This window comes from Phyllobates terribilis, unplaced genomic scaffold (genome assembly GCF_046119375.1).
Source record: "Phyllobates terribilis strain yellow unplaced genomic scaffold, ASM4611937v1 Scaffold_11__3_contigs__length_659146591, whole genome shotgun sequence".
Lineage (NCBI taxonomy): Eukaryota > Metazoa > Chordata > Amphibia > Anura > Dendrobatidae > Phyllobates > Phyllobates terribilis.
In genome coordinates this window covers 80,423,022-80,442,993 of record NW_027362771.1, presented here as the reverse complement: position 1 = coordinate 80,442,993, position 19,972 = coordinate 80,423,022, and the positions used below count along the sequence as shown (strand labels likewise).

The 19,972-nt window shown below is 45.0% G+C and overlaps 1 protein-coding gene across 1 annotated transcript; it reads left to right on the top strand.

Annotated features, from left to right (window-relative positions):
• The first annotated feature begins 3,866 nt into the window (after positions 1-3,866).
• On the top strand, positions 3,867-18,133 carry BNIP1 (BCL2 interacting protein 1). Its single transcript, XM_073651303.1, has 6 exons — positions 3,867-4,018; positions 5,256-5,348; positions 6,388-6,479; positions 7,148-7,249; positions 14,263-14,381; positions 15,608-18,133. The coding sequence occupies exons 1-6, from the start codon at positions 3,935-3,937 to the stop codon at positions 15,799-15,801; spliced, it is 684 nt and encodes a 227-aa protein (XP_073507404.1). The 5' UTR covers positions 3,867-3,934; the 3' UTR covers positions 15,802-18,133.
• Positions 18,134-19,972: the final 1,839 nt, after the last annotated feature.

Here is a 19,972-nt window from a genome sequence, read left to right as displayed (position 1 = left end):
TTATTAAAGATTTGCTTACAAAACAAACCCCCTTCCTACTACTCAACCAACGATGAAGATACAAGAGGATCAAGTACGTAGATCACAGCACTATTTTGATTGAGTAGTAAAAACTCTGGAAAAAGAAGATATACTAGGGGGAGAATACTCGTCAGCATTACAGACAGGTTAAGGAGGTATACCTTGAGCTTTAAAAAAGAACCATCTATATTTCACCAAAATCGAGACTTCCTCAAAAGATAACAATTACAGAATTGGAACGTTTGTACAAAAAGCAAGGCAGGAACATTGCTCAGCAACCTTAGTATTAGATTAAAATATTGTCCCTATTTTTAAGTTGCTGACCTACCCCTACTATAATTCAGATGGGTGGGTGTCCGACTTGCAGTACCCATACCGATCAACTGATTGAAGGGGCTGTCGCACACCAGAACTGGCACAACTCTGTACATTGTGTTGGGACCCTGAATGGCACTTTCTCTTCTCAGGTGCACTTGAATGGAGGAGATCTACAGTACCAATGACAACCAATCACTCAATGTACCGAGCTCTGCCATTTCCAGCGTGACAAAGTCTGTTTAGTCAGCTCCTCAGTGGGTTTACCTGGAGTCTGGCCGCCATTGATTATAGATGACCTTTCACAATAGACCATCAATAGTGACCTTTCTGGACAACCCATGACACCCTCAGCGTATATTTGATCAAAGTATTATTATTTTTAACTGGTAGCTCCTTAACGACTCTAAAATATACACTAGTGCAGTGCCTAGAATTGTATATTTTACTACAGATTGTCCATATTTTCCTTATTGATCCAAGACATTTACAATAAAAATGAGGCAGATTTGCAAATAGTCTTGTTTCCTGCTAAATATGGGTATACAGCTCCAATACAGATATGTCTCCATGGTTACAGACTACAAACCCCGTGTAGTCCCATCCTTCAGTAATGTACCCATCCCCTTCTTGCACACATATCAAACGTATACTAGCACCTTGAAGTTTAAACTGGTTTTGGCATAAAATATGACGATCACATGGACTGGGCAGCCAAGCATAGAGAAATATAGTAGCAATATATTCCTATTGTTTCATAAATGCTTCCTACATTATCATTTGTATGTGGTCATTGCTAACTGGTGCTCTATCCACAGACCGCATGTATCAGGCACGGTTTGTATGATCGCTGCCAGGGATGTTTGGCTTGGAAATACTGCAGTGTTTCAGACAAAAATGTACTTTAAAAGCTTCTTTGGACCAGACAGCTTCTATCTGCCTGCCCCTTGAGTGACCGGTCTCTCGGCGTGTGTATAGGAAGAAACCTGTCACTCATGGAGAGCAGGCGGGGGACACCACCAGGGACCTGCCTGTCTAACTAGTCATTATGCAGATCGGTCCCTAGCGGCTATTTAAGTATGTTTTTCTCTGGAGCGTTTCAGAGTCAGACATACCTGGCTGGGATCATACAGGCAGTGTTTGATATACGCCGCTTGTGGATCAGGCAGCATGCATCAGCAGTCAGGCAATCAATCAATCGTTCTGTGTGCATAGACTTGTGGTCAGCCATTTCTAAACACGACATTAAAGCTAACCAGTCAGTTACAAAAATATGCAGAGAATAAATTCAGTTAATTTCTCCTTGCAACTACTCGCTGCATTGGGGCGATGCAGACGGCAGCAACAGTCCTCGGTCACTATACACTGTGTGGCTGTAATTACTCTCTCTGCACCTTAACTGATAGCGTGAGAGCAGTATATGCACGGAGCAGGCTGTCAGTCACGGTGCAGGGGGAGTGATAACAGCCCGCTCATTCTGTAGTGCGTGCAGTCTGCTTCAGTCCCTTGCACCATACCGATGACTGGAAGCAAGCGGCTGCAGGGGGAATATACATGTTTTATTCTCCTTGTAGCCGCTGAACATTTTAAATCACTATTTACCTGCAAAGTACCATTATGTCTGCAAGTAAATAGTGTTATAAATTCCCTTTAAATTACAGCTGATTAACGTGCATGTAGATGTTCGGTCAATGTGTGTAAACCTGGCATAAGTGTTCATCCATCAACTTTGCAGATTATAGTGCAAAATTGCTGCACATTTACTGCCGACTTCACAGGCATTTCAAAGGGTGATACCCATGGAAAAAATCCACAGCATTGACAAGCCGCCCATGTCACATCCACTATACTGCTCAATCTACGCTGCTGATTTTTTTTCTACAGGGTGTGGATGAGATTTCGTAAACTATAAACCCAACAGTGCAGAAAACCTGTGGCGTAAATTGACCGGTGCTACAGATCTGAAATAACACAAACTTAATTTCAGCCTCAGATATTCTCCATCGACTTTGATTTTTGCAATGTGAAAGGTAGCGTCTGCGGTATATCTGTAGGAAATATATCAGCACAATTCCTGTTGTGGAAATTCTGCAGTAAATATTCCTTATCAATAAATGTCACCGTATCATAATTCCATAAGGCTCGCTGGCACTTTACAGCTGACCCCAGTAGATTGCGGCTGCGCAAAGAGTTAAAGGGCTTGTTTCCCACTGGACAAACCCAGCTCAATAAATTCAGGATCCTAATTAAAATAAACATATTGTATATCCCCTCCCCCCCCCCTTCCCCAGCAATGCCATTCCAGCAAAATGGGCGCCACTGTTCCCAGTGAGTGACGTGACCTGTTGGAGTGGCTGCGGTGCTGATATCACATCTACTGCACGGCAGCCAATCAGTGAGCCCAGTGGCTGTGCCCATGTAGAAGGAACACTGTCTAGGGGGCGCTAAGCTGATTGCTGCACTGTCGACATGACGTCCGCACCACTGCCGATACCAGACACTGGGAGCAGCGGTGGAGACTTTCCATTGGACCCGGGGAAGGTGAGTACAACACAGTTTGTTGTCGTTTTAACAGACAGCAGCCAGGGCTGAATATTATCTTTAATGACTTATGACGTACTATGTCTGTTATAAGTTGTCTCCCTGCCTTTGATGCAGGCTCACAAGCCTAGCCCGCATCTTTCCCAGCAGATAATGGCTGAAGTATTCAATCGTCATCTGCCTCTGACAGGGGCATTTAAAAGATTACTAGTGCTCCACCCACGGCTGTTAATCTGTGACAGCACATCAGCGGGGGGAAGGGATGATTGCTGTTCTATCTCCTCATCGGCGATCCCGCGATGTAATCGCCGATGTGTTGCTGCTGAAGACCCCGGTGTCTGTGTGGAAACCAGCCCATGGCGTTCATAGGAGGTGATGATCTCTGCTATATACAGCAATGCTCTGGCATTGCTGTATATAGCACAAGCGATCAGACAATCACATGTCCAAGTTCCCTTAGGGGACTAACAAGTACGGTGAACAGTATAAAAAAAAAAAAAAAAAAGTTAAAACATATACTAAAGTTCAAACTCCTTTTTCCCCATTAAAAATTAAGAAATACAAAAAAATACACATTTGGTATCGCTGCGTTCATAAAAGTCCAATCTATGAAAATGTAAATTAATCCGAACATTAAATGGCGTAACGAGAAAAATAAAACATCAAAATTGCAGTTTTTCAGCAGCTATAACAATAGAAAAAAAAATTAATAACATGCGATCAAAACATTACCCCAAAATCATATAATGAAAACAAAGGCTGGACTACGCCCACTTGGCTAAATGACTGGATTAATATACAGGTGAGAGGGGGCCATATTTAAGGAAAGGAAAGAGTATGTCAGCACCTACAATGACTATTTAGAAAGCAGTTTGCTCCCTATTTAGTGGCAATGGGGCCATTGTATCAAAGCTATCAAGGACAGAACTCGGCCTGTAAATTCTGGCTGCACAATTTGGCGACCACACGCTAGATGGCGATAGAGCGGCACGTTGAACGCTGCTTCCTGGCTTTTGAGCCACATCGCGCTCCGTAGCAGGCAGGAAGCACAACTGCCATGGCGACTTCCCGGGACGTCCACGTCGAGATCTGTCACCAGGAGATTGTCAAGTATGATCTGGAGATCAAAGCGCTGATCCAGGTAGGTGATCGGCTGCAGCTGCCCCCGGTGCTAGCTTCCCAGGCTGCTCGATCTCTGGCCGAGTGTGCAGCTGTCACCATCAGATCCTGACTTGATATTAGATAGGCTCATGTCTGCAAATGAATGGAACTACTGAAAATGCACGTAATACCAAGCTGTCAGGAAATCTCTGCCTGCAGTGTCTTGTATTAGGAGAGCTGGGTGACAGGCAGGCTTAGCTGGTATTGTAGGGTTGTCACCAGCCCTGAGGTCAGTCTTTCCTGATTGATGCAGGAGAAGGGGCTGATCTGCCATTTAAACGTTTGTCTCAAGCAGTACCATCCGTGTTTTCCCAGTAGTATGATATGTTGACAGCGCTGCAGCCAATCACTGAGCTCAGCAGCTCTGTCTGAGTTGAAGGCATGAACCACTCAGTGATTGTCTGCAGCCCTGTCATCACTGCTGCCAGTAACAGAGCAAGGAGCATCTGCGGAGGCTCAGCACCGGACCCGAGGAAGGTGACTAAAGGACAATTTATTATTTTTTTTTTTGTTACAGACTGCACCCGGAGGTACAGATTTTTTCCAAGGCCAGTTTCACACATCCGTCTTTGACAGTCCAAGTAAGGACCATGATGTCCGAACCGGACGCAGATTCCTGACCTGAATTCAGTGGCCTAATAATCACATATGGCCCTATGGGGGTCTCATTTTTCCCTCATCTAGCCACTTAGATGTCACGGTCACTGTGCACCTACCACAGCATCTAAATGGTTAAATTCCTAGGATCGGAGCTAGACCGAATCACAGCAGGTGCCTGCTGTACAAAATAGCCAGCACTCGCTGGGTACGGCGCGGGTCAGAGCTTGAGCCTGCTCCATATTTCTCCCTTAAAGGAAATGTTGGGCAGACACTAGGCAGGGGTGGGGCGATGCAGGAAAGGACCCCACATCTCAGGGGCCCCATAGCTGCTGTGTGGTACCCCACTGCTCTGTACAGGACATCTTATACGATATATGGGGCCCTATGTATACTTTGTATATGACCCGGCCTCCCCAGCTCACACTTTGTAGTCCACACTTCATTCCTGTAGAGACCCTAAGCTCAACTAGAAGAGGTGCAGGGTGGGCATCAGTAATGCAGATAAAACCTCGAGTTTATGTTCCCAACATCATCGCCCGGAGCTTGTACATGGTGTGCAGAGCCGCTGGACGCCTGAGATGTACTTTTGCTTATAAATCTCTTCCTGCCGTTACTAGGACATCCGGGAATGTGAAGGCCCCATAACTACACTGAACGACCTCAACGCACAAGTGAAAGACAAGTTCCGCCTGTTGAGGTTGAGAATCCAGGTAGGATGGAGTTCTCATGGAATCCACTGTAATGATGGCTGACCTAGCGATAACCTGGGATGACGGCTTTAATTTTAAAGGGAAGTTATTACTGAAACAACACTTTTTTCATTGCCCAATAACACTGATCCTGAATACTGGATCCAAAACACCAAACCTGTGAAAACCTTCCCTGAGGAACCCTAACTGTTGTCCCAATGTACGTTACATCTGCACACTGCGACAACCAGGCAGTGTTGGTGCTGCGACATTTGGGGGCACATTCACTAATATTCATATAACCACCAGGGGCGGACAGTGAACATGCGTGCATTAATGAGCGCCATCGAACATGTCGCAGCGTCTGACTGCATTTACCCAGAACCAGTTCTCCTCTCTTGGTGACCCCATGATTTTGTGGAGCAGACTTTGGCAACCACTGCTCAAGAGAAAACGACAACAAGGTGACCAGGAGTATGCCAGCAGTGCCATATGGGACGGTCACTCCATGAGATCTCTCTGCCATTTAACACCTTAGTATGGTTCTAAAGAGTTAAAAGCAAGGGGCTCATTTATTACTGGTCCCTGGGTTTACACTCACGGGTGAAATGAGTTGTTTGCACATGTTCCCTGCCACCCCAGTTCTCAAAATCAATGGGGTCTCCAGATATAAAACATCCTATTGGTATGTCATCTCTTACTGAGATGTGAACCCATCTGCTAATGCATGCTGATCTGTGGGCAGCATATATCATCTACTGACTGTATGATACCAGCCAGGTGTGTGGGACTTTCAGACGCTGTGGCATTTCATGCTTTAAAAGCCCCCGCGAACTGAGTCGCACTGTAGACTAGTCGGTGGTCCCCGGCGGCTTCTCCTTGCCCGCTGCCCTGGATTGCCAGGTCCCTCCCTACTTGCACATTCTAGGGGCAGCATGTATGATTTGTCAGGTTCTTTGTGTGTAGTTAGTTACATTCTTAATTTTACTTTTATACCCCTTTGATTGTCCTGTCCCATGGGTAAACTGTGATACTTATCGGTTTGTGTATTTCCTGAAAGGATCTGGAGCAGATGTCCAGAGAACAGGACAAGGAGTCTGACAAGCAGGCGTTATTGAAGGAGATGGCGTGTCACAAGAAGCAGATGCTCAGGTGTGTATAGGGTCTGACAGAGCCCCAGCTGATGACAGACATCCGGTATACTCTGTAGCCCCATCACTGTAAATCTGGTGTTGTGACTTATGGGCACTGTGCTAGGAAGAACTGCAATCATTGGGGATCCCCAGTGGTGGGATCATATGTATACCCTAGTGATGTGACCTAAATGTACGTGCTTTCGGAAATATGTGTAATTAACCACATGGGGATGTAATACCAGTGTGTGCCCACCAGCTACAACAAGGCATATCTCTCTTTTATATAGTGAAATTGAGCAATTTGTGCTCTACATACCTCAATTTTATAAGTATAGTCTACATGACAGTAATCCAGTTTACATGTCATGTATTCAGTGTTTGGACGTATCGTGGCGGACACAGTGTGCTGCTGTATTCTTTAGTATGTACAGGCTCCAATATGGTCAATGGTGACTTCCTCCCTGCAGAAGTCTTGTCTTATGCAGCACAAAAGATCATTTCACTTGACGAACAAGCATGTTGCACGTTGATCGGGCAATCGTTATACTGCGAGATAAATGTAAATGCGCATTCACCGGGACGATAATGGTGCAGTGTAAATGGACATTAGGTGCATTTCCTACCTGTGTGAATTGCACACAATCTGCGTTGTGTTTAGTCATTTCCACATCTTCTTCATTTTAGCAATCAGACGGTGTGGAGGAAAGCAAACCTTTCTTGTAAGCTGGCGATCGATAATGCCGAGAAGGATGAACTTCTTGAAGGAGGCGATAATACAAGGCAAAGGTACGCTTCCTTCTCTCCCATGACGGAAAAAGGTTTTTAACCTATTAAAAATGTTTAAAGGGACAAGTTGTAGAGTCTGAGGGCACCATGTTATAGAGCAGGAGAAGCTGAGCAGATAGATGTAGAGGTTTGTAGGAAAAGATCCAGCGTGACTTGGATGGTATGAAATTTATACTCAATCCAGGGTTAAGAGTCAAGTGGGCGGGGCCAATCGGTGTTTGACAGCCTTCCTCGTATATAAGTGTATATGACAATAAGTATCCAACATTGATTAGGACCGCCCACTTGACTCAAACCCAAAATGAGCAGAGATTTGAATGGATAAAATACAAGTTCCACTAAATAATTTCCCACAATCCCCCACCTGATGTATAACCATGCTGCCGGCAGGTCAGACTGTATCTTTAATGTGACAGCTTCTTTTTAAGGAGGCCATAGTAAATCTCCACTCTTTGTGACTGAAACCTTTAAAGTGGAAAGTGATTCATACCGTCCCTGTGTCAGTGCAGGCCACAATCAGGTTAGTGGGAAATGCTGTGATGGGGACCTTTTATCATAACTGAGAAATATTTTAACCACTTCACTACTGAACATTTAACCTCCTCCCAGCTTTATTTTTTGGCCTGTTATTTAAAAAAAAAAAAAAAAAAGGTCGTCCGGCCTTAGGCTTTAGGTCTGCTGTCACTCTATGTAACTACAGACTTGTGAATCCTCACATCTCGCGTACTGCACTCTGTGAGGATTCTCCAGCCCCAGGTGCGGTGGTAATGTGCAAGTATGTGATATGCATACTTCCAGCCACATTCCGACTAGACTCTATCAGGCCTTGTTCAATACACTTGCATTGAGCAAGGCAGCGCTCCTCTAGTTCAGAGGTCCCCAACCTTTTTTGCACCAGGGACCGGCTTTAAGCAAGACCAGTTTTCCATGGCCCGGTGGGGGTGGGGGCGGGGCTTTGGTCATATGGGGGTGGGGTTATGGAGGGGTGGAGCTGTATGGGGAGGATACTGGCGGGACCTCGGTGTACAGCGCTGCTAAGTAGCAGCATTGTACATTGAGCGTCAGTGTATACAGCGCTGCTGCTTAGCAGCGCTACACACTGAACACCGGTACCGGGAGCCGCGTCACTGAAGCCAGTCTGCTGCCCCAGCACGCCCCACATAGCATGTTCTGCCGGGGGCGTGTCAGTGAGGAGAGCCTGCCGCCCCACCCCGTCAGGAACACACCATGCTGTGCAGGAGGGCCGCGTCACTAAGACCCGCCCCGTGACGTACAACAGGTACCATGCTGTGCTGTGGAGGGCTGCGTCACTAAGACCCGCCCGACGCCCCACCCCGTCCTGCATAATGTTCTCTGCCGGGAGCTGCGAGCTGTCACGGCTATGGCAGAAAACATTATAAATCCACACAGAGCGAGCTCTGACCAGGCGCAGGGCCGCGGAGCTAGCTGTCAGCGGCGCCGCGGACCGGCTGAAAAACCCCAACGGCCCGGTCCTGGTCCGCGGACCGGCGGTTGGGGACCTCTGCTCTAGTTGGCACGTGACCGCATGTTGCAAATCACATACTTGTGGTCACGCTCCTTCTGCACCCAGCATCGAAGAGTCCTCACAGTGCGCAGTGTAAGGATTCACAAGTCTGTAGTCACATAGAGTGACTGCAGACTTGTAGCTTAAGACCGGACAACACCTTTAACCCCTTCTTGCCTCAGCCATTTTCCGTTTTTGTGCTTTCGTTTTTTGCTCCCCTACTTCCCAGAGCCATAACTTTTTTTATTTTTGTGTCAATATGGCCGTGTAAGGGCTTGTTTTTTGCAGGAAGAGTTGTACTTTTGAAGGACACCATTAATTTTACCATGTAGTGTACTGGAAAACGGGGAAAAAACTTCAAAGTGCAGTGAAATTGCAAAAAAAAGTGCAATTCCACAATTGTTTTTTTTTTTTTTTTACCATGTTCGCTAAATTCTAAAACCGACCTGGCAATATGATTCTCGAGGTCATTATGAGTTCGTAGACACCAAACATGTATAGGTTCCTTTTTATTTAAGTGGTGGAAAAAAAATCCAAAGTTTGCTAAAAAAAAACAAACAAAAAAAAAAAAATGTTGCCATTTTCCGAGACCCATAGCATCTCTATTTTTCGTGATCTGGGGCCGGGTGAGGGCTTATTTTTTGCACACCTAGCTGATATTTTTATTAATAACATTTTGGTTTAGAAATTATGTTTTGATCGTCTATTATTTAATTTTATTTATGTTGCAGCGACCAAAAAAACATAATTCTGGTGCTTAGATTTTTTTTCTTGTTATGCCGTTTCCTGATCGGATTAATTCTTTTTATACATTGATAGATCGGGCGATTCTGAATGCAGCGATACCAAATACGTGTATATTTGATTTTCTTTTAATTGTTTTATTTTGAATGGGGCGAAAGGGGGTTGTTTTGAACTTTTTATATTTTTTTTTAATATTTTTAAAAGCTTTTTTTTTTTCTACTTTTTACATGCTTCAATAGTCTCCATGGGACCTTCAGCCCTAATATGTGTAACAAAAGTGCTCATCTGCTATGGGCGGCGCTCATAGCAGATCAGCTATGACAACCACAGGGGTCTCCTGCAGACCCCAAGTTGTCATGCCAAGCCATCGGCAACCTGCAATTATGTGACAGGGGCGCTCCGATGGGTGTGGTTTGTGATGCGCTTCCGCCGCAGCCATGTTAAATGTCGCTGTCGGAGTTTGACAGAAGCTTTTAACATGTTAACTGCTGTGGGTGGGTCACGATTCCACCCGCGGCTGTTAGGGGCACATGTCAGCTGATCAGATCAGCTGTCAGGTGCCGAGAAAGATGCGGGCTCAGCGCCGGACCCCACATCAAAGGGGGAGACCCGACATGTGTCGCACATATACGCCGCATGTCATGAAGTGGTTAAGGACCCCAGTGTCATGCAGCCTTAAGGGAGCGTAGCTTTTAACCTCTTTCGGACAAGGTCAGTAATAGTACGTAGCTGCGCACTGGGACTTATGGACCAGCTACGTACTATTACGCGTGCGGCGATCGTTTGATTGTCACAGCTGACACCCGGTGCTATGTGCAGGGAGTGGCCCCGCACCGCTCCCGGCACATTAACCCCCACAATGCTGCGATTGAAGTCGATCACAGCATTGCGGTGGCAAGGGGAGAGGTGATCGCTATACTCGCCTCTCCTGCCAGCGTCCAGCGATGTCTGCGGCGGCTTCGGGATGTTGTCATGACGACCCGATGTTGTCATGACGACCCGATGTTGTCATGACGACCCAATGTCGTCATGACGACAACCGGGTCACCAGGAGGCAGGACGTTACTTTGGTCATGCGCAGTGCATGACCAAAGTAATGTCTCCCCTGTGTGCAACGCTGACAGGCTGCATGGCATAGGGAGCTGCTTCTCTCTATGCTATACACCCAATCAGGCTGCAAAAAGTGAAAGTCCCATAGTGGGACATAATGTAATAGTAAAAAAAAAAAAGAAAAAAATAATCCCTAAAAAAAAAAAAATATATATTGAACCCTTAATATTTATTTATTATGAAGAAAAAAAACAACAATAAAAGTACACACATTTGGTATCGCCGCGTCCGGAACCGCCTGACTTGTAAAACTGTCCCACTAGTTAACCCCTTTAGTGAACAGGGTTAAAGAAAAAAACGAAGCAAAAACAATGCCGCTGAAAATGTCATCTTGTCCCACAAAAAACAAGTCGCCATACAGCTCTATCATCCGAAAAATAAAAAAGTTATAGCTCTCAGAATAAAGCGATACAAAAAATTATTTTTTCTAGAAAATATTTTTTATTATGTAAAAGCACCACAACGTAAAAAAACGATATAAATGTGGTACCGCTGTAAACGTACGAACCCGAAGAATAAAGCTGTATTGTTGGTTTTTGTTTATTCTGCCTCCCAAACATAGGAATAGAAAGCGATCAAAAAATGTCACAGGCCCGAAAATGGTACCAATAAAAACGTCAACTTGTCTCGCAAAAAACAAGCCGTCACATGACTCTGTCAGCCAAAATATGGAAAAAATATAGCTCTCAAAATATGGCGATGCAAAAACTAGTCTTTGCAAAGAAAGCGTCTTTTAGTGTGTGACAGCTGTCAATCATAAAAACCCGATGTGAATCTGGTATCGCTGTAATCGCACCGACCCGAAGAATAAAGTCGTCTAATCACTTATACCGCAGGAGGAACGGTGTAAAAGAATAAACCCTATTGTTGGGGTTGTGCTATTGTTGGGGTTATTGGTAGGGTTGGTTATTGGTAGGGTTGGGGTTATTGTTGGGGTAGGGTTGAGGTAGGGTTAGGGTTGGGGGAAGGGATGGGGTTGGGGGTTGAGTTAGGGTTGGGTTGGGGGTAGGGTTGAGGTAGGGTTGGGGTTATTGTTGGGTTGAGGTAGGCTTAGAGTAGGGTTAGGGTTGAGGTAGGGTTAGGGTTGGGTTGGGGTTATTGTTGGGGTAGGGTTAGGGTTGAGGTAGGGTTAGGGATGGGGGTAGGGTTGGGTTAGGGTTGAGTTAGGGTTGGGGTTAGGGTTGAGGTAGGGTTAGGGTTGAGGTAGGGTTAGGGTTGAGGTAGGGTTAGGGTTGAGGTGGGGTTAGGGTTGAGGTGGGGTTAGGGTTGAGGTGGGGTTAGGGTTGAGGTGGGGTTGGGGGTAGGGTTAGGGTTGGGGTTAGGATTGGGGGTAGGGATGGGGGTAGGGTTAGGGTTGGGGTTAGGGATGGGGGTTGGGGTTAGGGTTGAGGTAGGGTTGGGGTTGAGGTAGGGTTGGGGTTGAGGTAGGGTTAGGGTTGAGGTAGGGTTAGGGTTGAGGTAGGGTTAGGGTTGAGGTAGGGTTAGGGTTGAGGTAGGGTTAGGGTTGAGGTAGGGTTAGGGTAGGGTTAGGGTTGAGGTGGGGTTAGGGTTGAGGTGGGGTTAGGGTTGAGGTGGGGTTAGGGTTGAGTTGGGGTTAGGGTTGAGGTGGGGTTGGGGGTAGGGTTAGGGTTGGGGTTAGGATTGGGGGTAGGGATGGGGGTAGGGTTAGGGTTGGGGTTAGGGATGGGGGTAGGGTTAGGGATGGGGGTTGGGGTTAGGGTTGAGGTTGAGGTAGGGTTGGGGTTGAGGTAGGGTTGGGGTTGAGGTAGGGTTGGGGTTGAGGTAGGGTTGGGGTTGAGGTAGGGTTGGGGTTGAGGTAGGGTTGGGGTTGAGGTAGGGTTGGGGTTGAGGTAGGGTTGGGGTTGAGGTGGGGTTGGGGTTGAGGTGGGGTTGGGGGTAGGGTTGGGGTTGGGGGTAGGGTTGGGGTTGGGGGTAGGGTTGGGGGTAGGGTTGGGGATGGGGGTAGGGATGGGGGTAGGGTTAGGGTTAGGGATGGGGTTGAGGTAGGGTTGGGGTAGGCTTAGGGTTGGGTGGGCTTAGGGTTGGGGTTGTATTAGGGTTGAGATTTTTTCAAAAGTAAAGAAAAAAAAATGATGACGATATGGCGACCAGTGTTGAGCGCAAGTGCTTGCTACTTGAGTTTGCATTGGGTGGTCGGGTATGCAGGTGCTCGAGTCTCCGTCCCATATGCTTCTCGGCCAAAAAAACGTTGCTGGGATCGCCTGCCATGCACAAGCGATCCCCGCATTCTTTTTTTGGGTGTCTAACAACCGTGAAACATGCTTGCGGGGACTCGAGCATGTCACTCGAGCACCCGCGATGCATGGTGCATACCTGAGTACCCAATGCAAACTCAAGTAGCGAGCACTTGCGCTCAAAACTAATGACAACTTATTCAATATGATGACCTAATGTTATCAAATTCTGTGTCGTACCTCTGGGTTAAAAATGTACCCTATACCCCTTGATAAAATCCTTGAGGGGTCTAGTTTCCAAAATGGAGTCAATTGTGGGGGAGCTCCACTATTTAGGCTCATCGGGGCTCTCCAAAATCAACATGGCGTCCGCTAATTATTCAAGCAAATTTTACATTCAAAAAGTCACACAGTGCCCCTTCCCTTCCGAGCCCTGCCGTGTGCCCAAACAGTGTTTTTTCCCCACATATGGGGTATCTGCGTGCTCAGGGGAAATTGCACAACAAATTTTGTGGTCCATTTTTTCTTGTTACCCCTGTGAAAATAAAAACAATGTGGATCTAAAGTAACATTTTTGTGAAAAAAGTTAAATGTTCATTTTTTTCTTCCACATTCCAAAAATTCCTGTGAAGCACCTGAAGGGTTAATAAAGTTCTTGAATGTGGTTTTCAGCACCTTGAGGGGTGCAGTTTTTAGAATGGTGTCAATTTTTGGTATTTTCTGTCATAAAGACCTCTCAAAGTGACTTCAAATGTGATGTGGTCCCTGAAAAAAAATGGTTTTGCAAATTTTGTTGTAAAAATGAGAAATCGCTGGTCAACTTTTAACCCTTATAGCTCCCTAATAAAAAATAAAAAAAAAATTTGGTTCCAAAATTGTGCTGATGTAAAGTAGACAAGTGGGAAATGTTATTTATGAACTATTTTGTGTGACATATCTCTCTGATTTAAGGGCATGAAAATTCAAAGCTTGAAAATTGCAAAATTTTCGCCAAATTTCTGTTTTTTTTCACAAATAAACGCAAGTGATATCGAAGAAATTTTACCACTATCATGAAGTATAATATGTCACGAAAAAACAGTCTCAGAATCAGGGGAATCCATTGAAGCGTTCCAGAGTAATTACCTCATAAAGTGACAGTGGTCAGAATTGTAAAAATTGGCCTGGTCATTAACGTGCAAACCACCCTCGGGGGTAAAGGGGTTAACGTGCAAACCACCCTCGGGGGTAAAGGGGTTAAGGGAGCCAAAACAGCACAGAGTTTCTGAAAAATGTGTCATACATATTGTATAGCTAATAAAATTCATGCTTCCAATGCATTTCTTCCGATTTTCCTAAAGCGGACGACCCCTTTTTAGGGATTAATTTTCTTCTCCATCAAATAATTTTTTTTTCTGTGTTGGATATAAAATTGTAATGTATTCCTGATTCTCCAACAGGAAAGTAACAAAAGAAAACCTGGCTCAGTCCACGAGTGGCATCACTGAGAGTCTGATGAGCATCAGCCGGATGATGTCCCAGCAGGTGCAGCAGAGCGAAGTGACCATGCACACTCTAGGTGAGAGCTCCGAGAAAACCGCGTAACCCCTTACCTATCCATCGTACTAGAATAATTCCTATTATACGGGAAAAACGCCACAGTGACGATAAAAGGGAAGCCGTCACCTTATGACCACTCCAAGGAGGTTTTATTAGAGCACGTTAACTGTCAATCAGGAGAACCATTAATGGTCGTATGACCTAGTAGTGCATATGGATGTCATACACAGAGGCCCGATTCTAGAACCAAATAGTGCGTGAAAAGGTCCTCGCTTGCTTTGGAGGACTGTGTGGTCCACATATTTTTATTCACACAGTGCATGAGATAAAGATTTCGGTAAAATTTGCATGACATGGCCTCAAGGTCTCAGTATATAAGCTCCTTTTCAGAAGTAAGCCATGAACATGCCGTTAAAGAGAACCAGTCACTGCATTTTATTTAATTAAACCTGGATACATTCTCCATTTGTACATTAAAAAGCCCTCTCTCAGCTGTGTGACCCTCTGCCGCTTCCCTTTACAATAAGAGCTAATCATAACACATTTTAAAGAGGACCTTTCACTGGATGTAACGCTTCCTATTAATGCAGCCCCCTGGTTCTGGAACAGTTTTTCTTTTTCTTCTGTGCCCCTCTGTTCCAAAGTTATGCCCCACCGGTAATATTGGTGCAAATTTTCGCTTCAACCACCTGCATGTACCACAGACCTTCTCTGTGGGTGTTTGGCTTTTCTCCTAGGATGTTGGCTAATCAAAAAAATGGCCGCTCCCACTTTGTTGAAGGAAAAATTTGCACCATTATTAACGGGGGACATAACTTAAAAACCGAGGGGCAGAGAAAAAAAATTGTTCCAGAATCAGTGGAGCAGCATAATTCAAAGATGTACTCAGTTTAAAAGGAACCTGTCATGTAAAAAAAACCCCGCTATTCCCCTGCCGATACGGGGTTAATCTGCAGGTTAATAGTGTTCTGAACCTGCCCAGTGCCCGCACAGAGACCCCTGCTGTCAGTAGGAAATTAACTTTATTGCTCCCTGCAGCGTTCCAGTTTCAGTCATGGACGCAGCAATGGCGCGGATTCAGTCACAGCTCTATGTATAGAGAGAGGCGGCTGTAACTGTGCCCCCGGGCCTGACTTATAGCCCGCCATAATGGCGAGTCTTCTGTCAGACAGTGCTGGGGTGTGGTTACCACCGTTTTCTATGCTGCATTGAAATTTTTATACATTGCTTATTGATTCTTCTCAGCCACCTCATCCAGGACCATCCAAGAAGCCAATGAAGAGTTCAAATCCATGTCTGGAACCATTCAGCTCGGGCGAAAACTCATTACCAAGTATAATCGTCGTGAACTGACCGACAAGCTGCTCATTTTCTTAGCGCTCGCCTTGTTTTTAGCAACTGTCCTCTATATCCTCAAGAAAAGGCTGTTTCCCTTTTAGCCGATACTGTGCTCGCCATTTCCAGGACCTTTTGTTAAGGATGGCTGCTAGCATACCCTGAGAGCCTGACCAGATGGTGCTGCTAGCATACCCTGAGAGCCTGACCAGACGGTGCTGCTAGCATACCCTGAGAGCCTGACCAGACGGTGCTGCTAGCATACCCTGAGAGCCTGACCAGACGGTGCTGCTAGCATACCGTCCATTCATGTCTTATGGAAAGATGCATGCGTAATGAGTGGCAGCAAAGAAATCCGGAGTCATCACAATCTTTTTTTTTTTTTTTTTTCTCTTTGATTTCAGTTTACACATTAGATAAAAGTATGAAAATTTAAACAGCAAATGTATTATTTGTTTTTGGTAAATTTTATTTTCCGCTACTTCCAGTTTGTCATTTCCCCATATTTACATCCCTGGTTACTTCTATTGATGTCTTTTAATGGACACTACATCTAGAAATTGATCTGGAGAACTGATGTCTAATACGTGTCACAAGTTCCTGCCACTGTAGAGAAAGCGTGGATTGGTGGTCTCCGCTCCAGATTGGGGGAGAGGATGATTTCTGCTGCAGCATGCTGCCTCGAAACCGAAGACAGAGCGGCTCAAGTCCTTCTTCTCTAAGCTAGAACTCAATGGGTAGACGCAATGGATGCCTCACATGTTCTATAGACGTTCAGGGTGAGCAGAAGTGTGGAAATGGCTACGCGTGCAAAATCATCAGATGAAGACATGGATGCAAACCACTAAAAGAACATAATACTGAAAGGACATTGACATAAATGATCAATAAAGAAATAATAGTGACTTTATATGAAGTATGTTGAATATTACTTCCATTATTATCATATTTATGTAATACATAGAATGACTTCTGTTAATGATCGTCTATTTCCTAGAAGCAGGCAGAATGTATGTCAACCACTAGTAGTTACTAAAATAGGCTGCAGTTTTACTTAAAGGGAATCTGTCAGCAGGTTTTTGCTACCTCATCTGAGAGCAGCATAATGTAGGCAAAAATACCCTGAATCCAACGATGTATCACTCAGTTTAATGGGTGCAGCAGTTGTGACGCAATCAGTGTTTTTGGATTTAGCATGTAGCTGAGTGGAGGAAGCTAACCTCACCCCACCAGGCTCTGTATATACAATGTCTATAGTCAGTGAGCTACTTATCACAGGCAGGGGCGGAGTCAAACCAGGAGGCATGCACTGCTGTGTCCAGCAATGATAAGCGCCTGGTGCTAAAACACTCATTGCAAGTGAACAAAACCATAGAGGTTGATAAGAGAGGCATTGCTGAAATCTGTTTTAACCCCTTAATCATGCTGTCTTCAGATTACATAACAAAACCCTGCTGACAGATTCCCTTTAAAGAGGGCCTATCACTTGCCATAAATGTCATTTTTATTACCTGGTCTAAATGCTGTTATCCTGAATTTGCCATTGTTTTACTTTTATTCTTGCTCCTCTTCTTTCCTGAGGCCTGACCCCCTCTTCCCCCTCTGAAGAAGACTCCCATAGAGAAGAGTTGATGCCACACCCATTTGGTGAACAAGACTAGATTTAACTACAGGGAGGAGGAGGAGGCCATATCTCAGGAATAGAGAGGTGCAGGAACACATGGAAAATAATGCCAGATTCAGAAGAACAGCGACATTTACATCAGGTCAGACAATTGTATATTAATGGTGACAGGTCCTCTTAAGTCATAATAAAGATTATTCTCTGTATATTACTTTTAGGAATCACAATACCCTATCACGCATTAAAGGAGTGAGTTTCAAAAATTTGGCTGAGAATAGGGATCATTATAAAATAAGTAAGCACCACCTGCCAGTTCAGTGGTCTCCATCAGGATCGAGTGCTTATGGCCGATCCCTGAGACCACTGCAGTCTGAACTGCTTTGATACATGAGCACAAGCTGCTCGTTCCCATAAAGTAATACTACGTTAGGGAGCCAATCTTCATATTCTAGAGTAAGGCATCATTCAGATGTAAGGTCAGAAATGGGGTCCAAAGTGTAGACCATCGGATTCTTAGGGAAATATTCCATGATGAGGGATCTTCATATTATCAAGGATGTGGGGACAACACTGACAATTTATGAGTTATGTATTCATTTGGCAGGGAGCCCGTGTCTTGCTTTTATCTCCCTTTTAACTTCCAATTTAATCCAGTTTATGTGGCAGGCAATATTCATGTGTCAATCTAAGTTCATGGGGTCAGACTTCCTGTGACCAAAAGGACCAATTATTTTCTTGAATAATCTCCTGATTTTTATTATTCGGTTCAGTGCCTAACGTCTGTATTTGATAAACTATATTTATTACATATATTTATGCCTTGTGTTTTCATACTCTATTTTAATGCTTGTATTAAAATACAGTCCCTGTGGGTTTACTGAAAAAAAATGATGATCTCATAGAACTCTATAGTGATCTCAGTACAGCTGTAGTGGATCTGGGATCCATATTTCCCCACCCCGGAGTTCTTCTTTACAGATGGATAATATCTCGTTAGTATCTGCTCTTACTCCTGCTGATAATTTATGCAGGAGTAAGTCTAATACGGCCTTAAGTCTACTACGTCTCAGTGTTTGCCTCTAGTAGGGGTACATGCCCGAAAATGATGCATGGCAGAGCCCTTGTGCACCATTTTTGGGCATGTGGTTTGGACTCAAGCCTCAACTGGGCCAACCAACGGGTGTCTGAACGCAATGTGATAGCACCCTTATATTCTCCTCACTCACTAAATAGTGAGAGCGCTGTGATCACTCCCCCTGCACCTTGACTGATACTGCAGCGTGTGTGCACAGCAGGATGTCAGCCAGGCAGAAGGGGGAATGATTACAGCGTGCTCCCTGTATAGTGATCACTGCCTAGAACGGCTCCCTGTGCCACCTCAATGACCAGAAGTGGGCAGCTGCAGAGAGAATACACCTCCATCTTCTCCCTGTAGCTGCACTTCGAAATAGACTACCGAACCTGTTTAAACCTGCATTTACCTGCAGATTACCATTATGTTCCAGGTCCTGGGTAATACCTTCACATTTATTAATTTGTAATTAAGATACCCTTCGGAAATTACAGGTAAAGCAACACCTTTCAAAAGCAGTCCGGCGTTTTCTCTCAAAGTTTACTGGTAATATATAAGGGTCACATGTTAGTCATACAACCACCTATAGGATAAAAATAATAAAAGGAAATATAAATAGTAACTTATGAAACACTATCACTATTGATGAATTTGACGGGTGGGCATAGCCACACACTGTCCAGCTCCGACTGGGGCTCTACCCATTTTGGCGTGTAAACTCTAAAAGTCATTTCAGTATTTTATGACCGTTTTCTGATGTAAACTCTTCGATGATTTGGGGCCTTAGTACTTTTTCAGAAATAAACTAATTGATTTACAGTAGTCCATAACTGCTGGATGGGAGCCCTGTGAGCCTTCTCTTATCTGCTTGGATTGAGCACCTCTTCTGATTAGTTGGCCTGATGACTTTGCGTCGCTGGCTACTGACTTTGACGCTAGTATAGGATCCTATGAGTGGATTTGCTTATCTCTAGTAATTTTATTTCACAAGAACTGTCAAGCAGCAGAAATTCCCTTCTCTGTATTAAAATAACTGCATACTTAGAGGGGTGGTCCACTGCTCGGATAACCCCTTCTCAATCACTTTGTTCCCCCTCTTTATAAAGTAATAACACCTATACTCACCTTGAGTGCCCAGCACCAGCCCACCGCTGTCAGCACTGGCTCTCCTGGGGCTCTCGTGACATATCACGCAATCCCTGTAGCCCAGTGTTCCCCAACTCAAGGCCCACCAACAGATCCTGATTTCGTTAGTATTGCACTGGTGATGGCATTATCACCTGTGCAATACTAAGGAAATCCTGAAAACCTGACCTGTTGGTGGGCCTTGAGGACTGCTGTAGCCAAGCAGTGGCTGCTTCACTCTATGCTCCTTCTTATGTAATTGACATCCAGAGGAGTTGAGAGAGCAGCTACAGCTCTGATGTCCTGCTGATGTCTTTAAGAGGGGTGAGTGAAGTGGCTGCTGATTGGCTGGAGCAGCACCCGCACCAGAGGTGAGTATAGGTATTATTATTATAAGGGGGGAACATAGTGGTTTTGCAATGTCAGAGGTCTTGACCCAGTTAGGGTCCCCCGA

Bases quoted from the DNA above. Each gene is read 5' to 3' on its own strand.
- BNIP1 (XM_073651303.1), top strand. From the start codon at position 3,935: ATGGCGACTTCCCGGGACGTCCACGTCGAGATCTGTCACCAGGAGATT. The intron at 7,250-14,262 runs GTACGCTTCCTT...ATTCTCCAACAG, and splicing joins GGCGATAATACAAGGCAAAG to GAAAGTAACAAAAGAAAACC. The intron at 14,382-15,607 runs GTGAGAGCTCCG...GATTCTTCTCAG, and splicing joins AGTGACCATGCACACTCTAG to CCACCTCATCCAGGACCATC.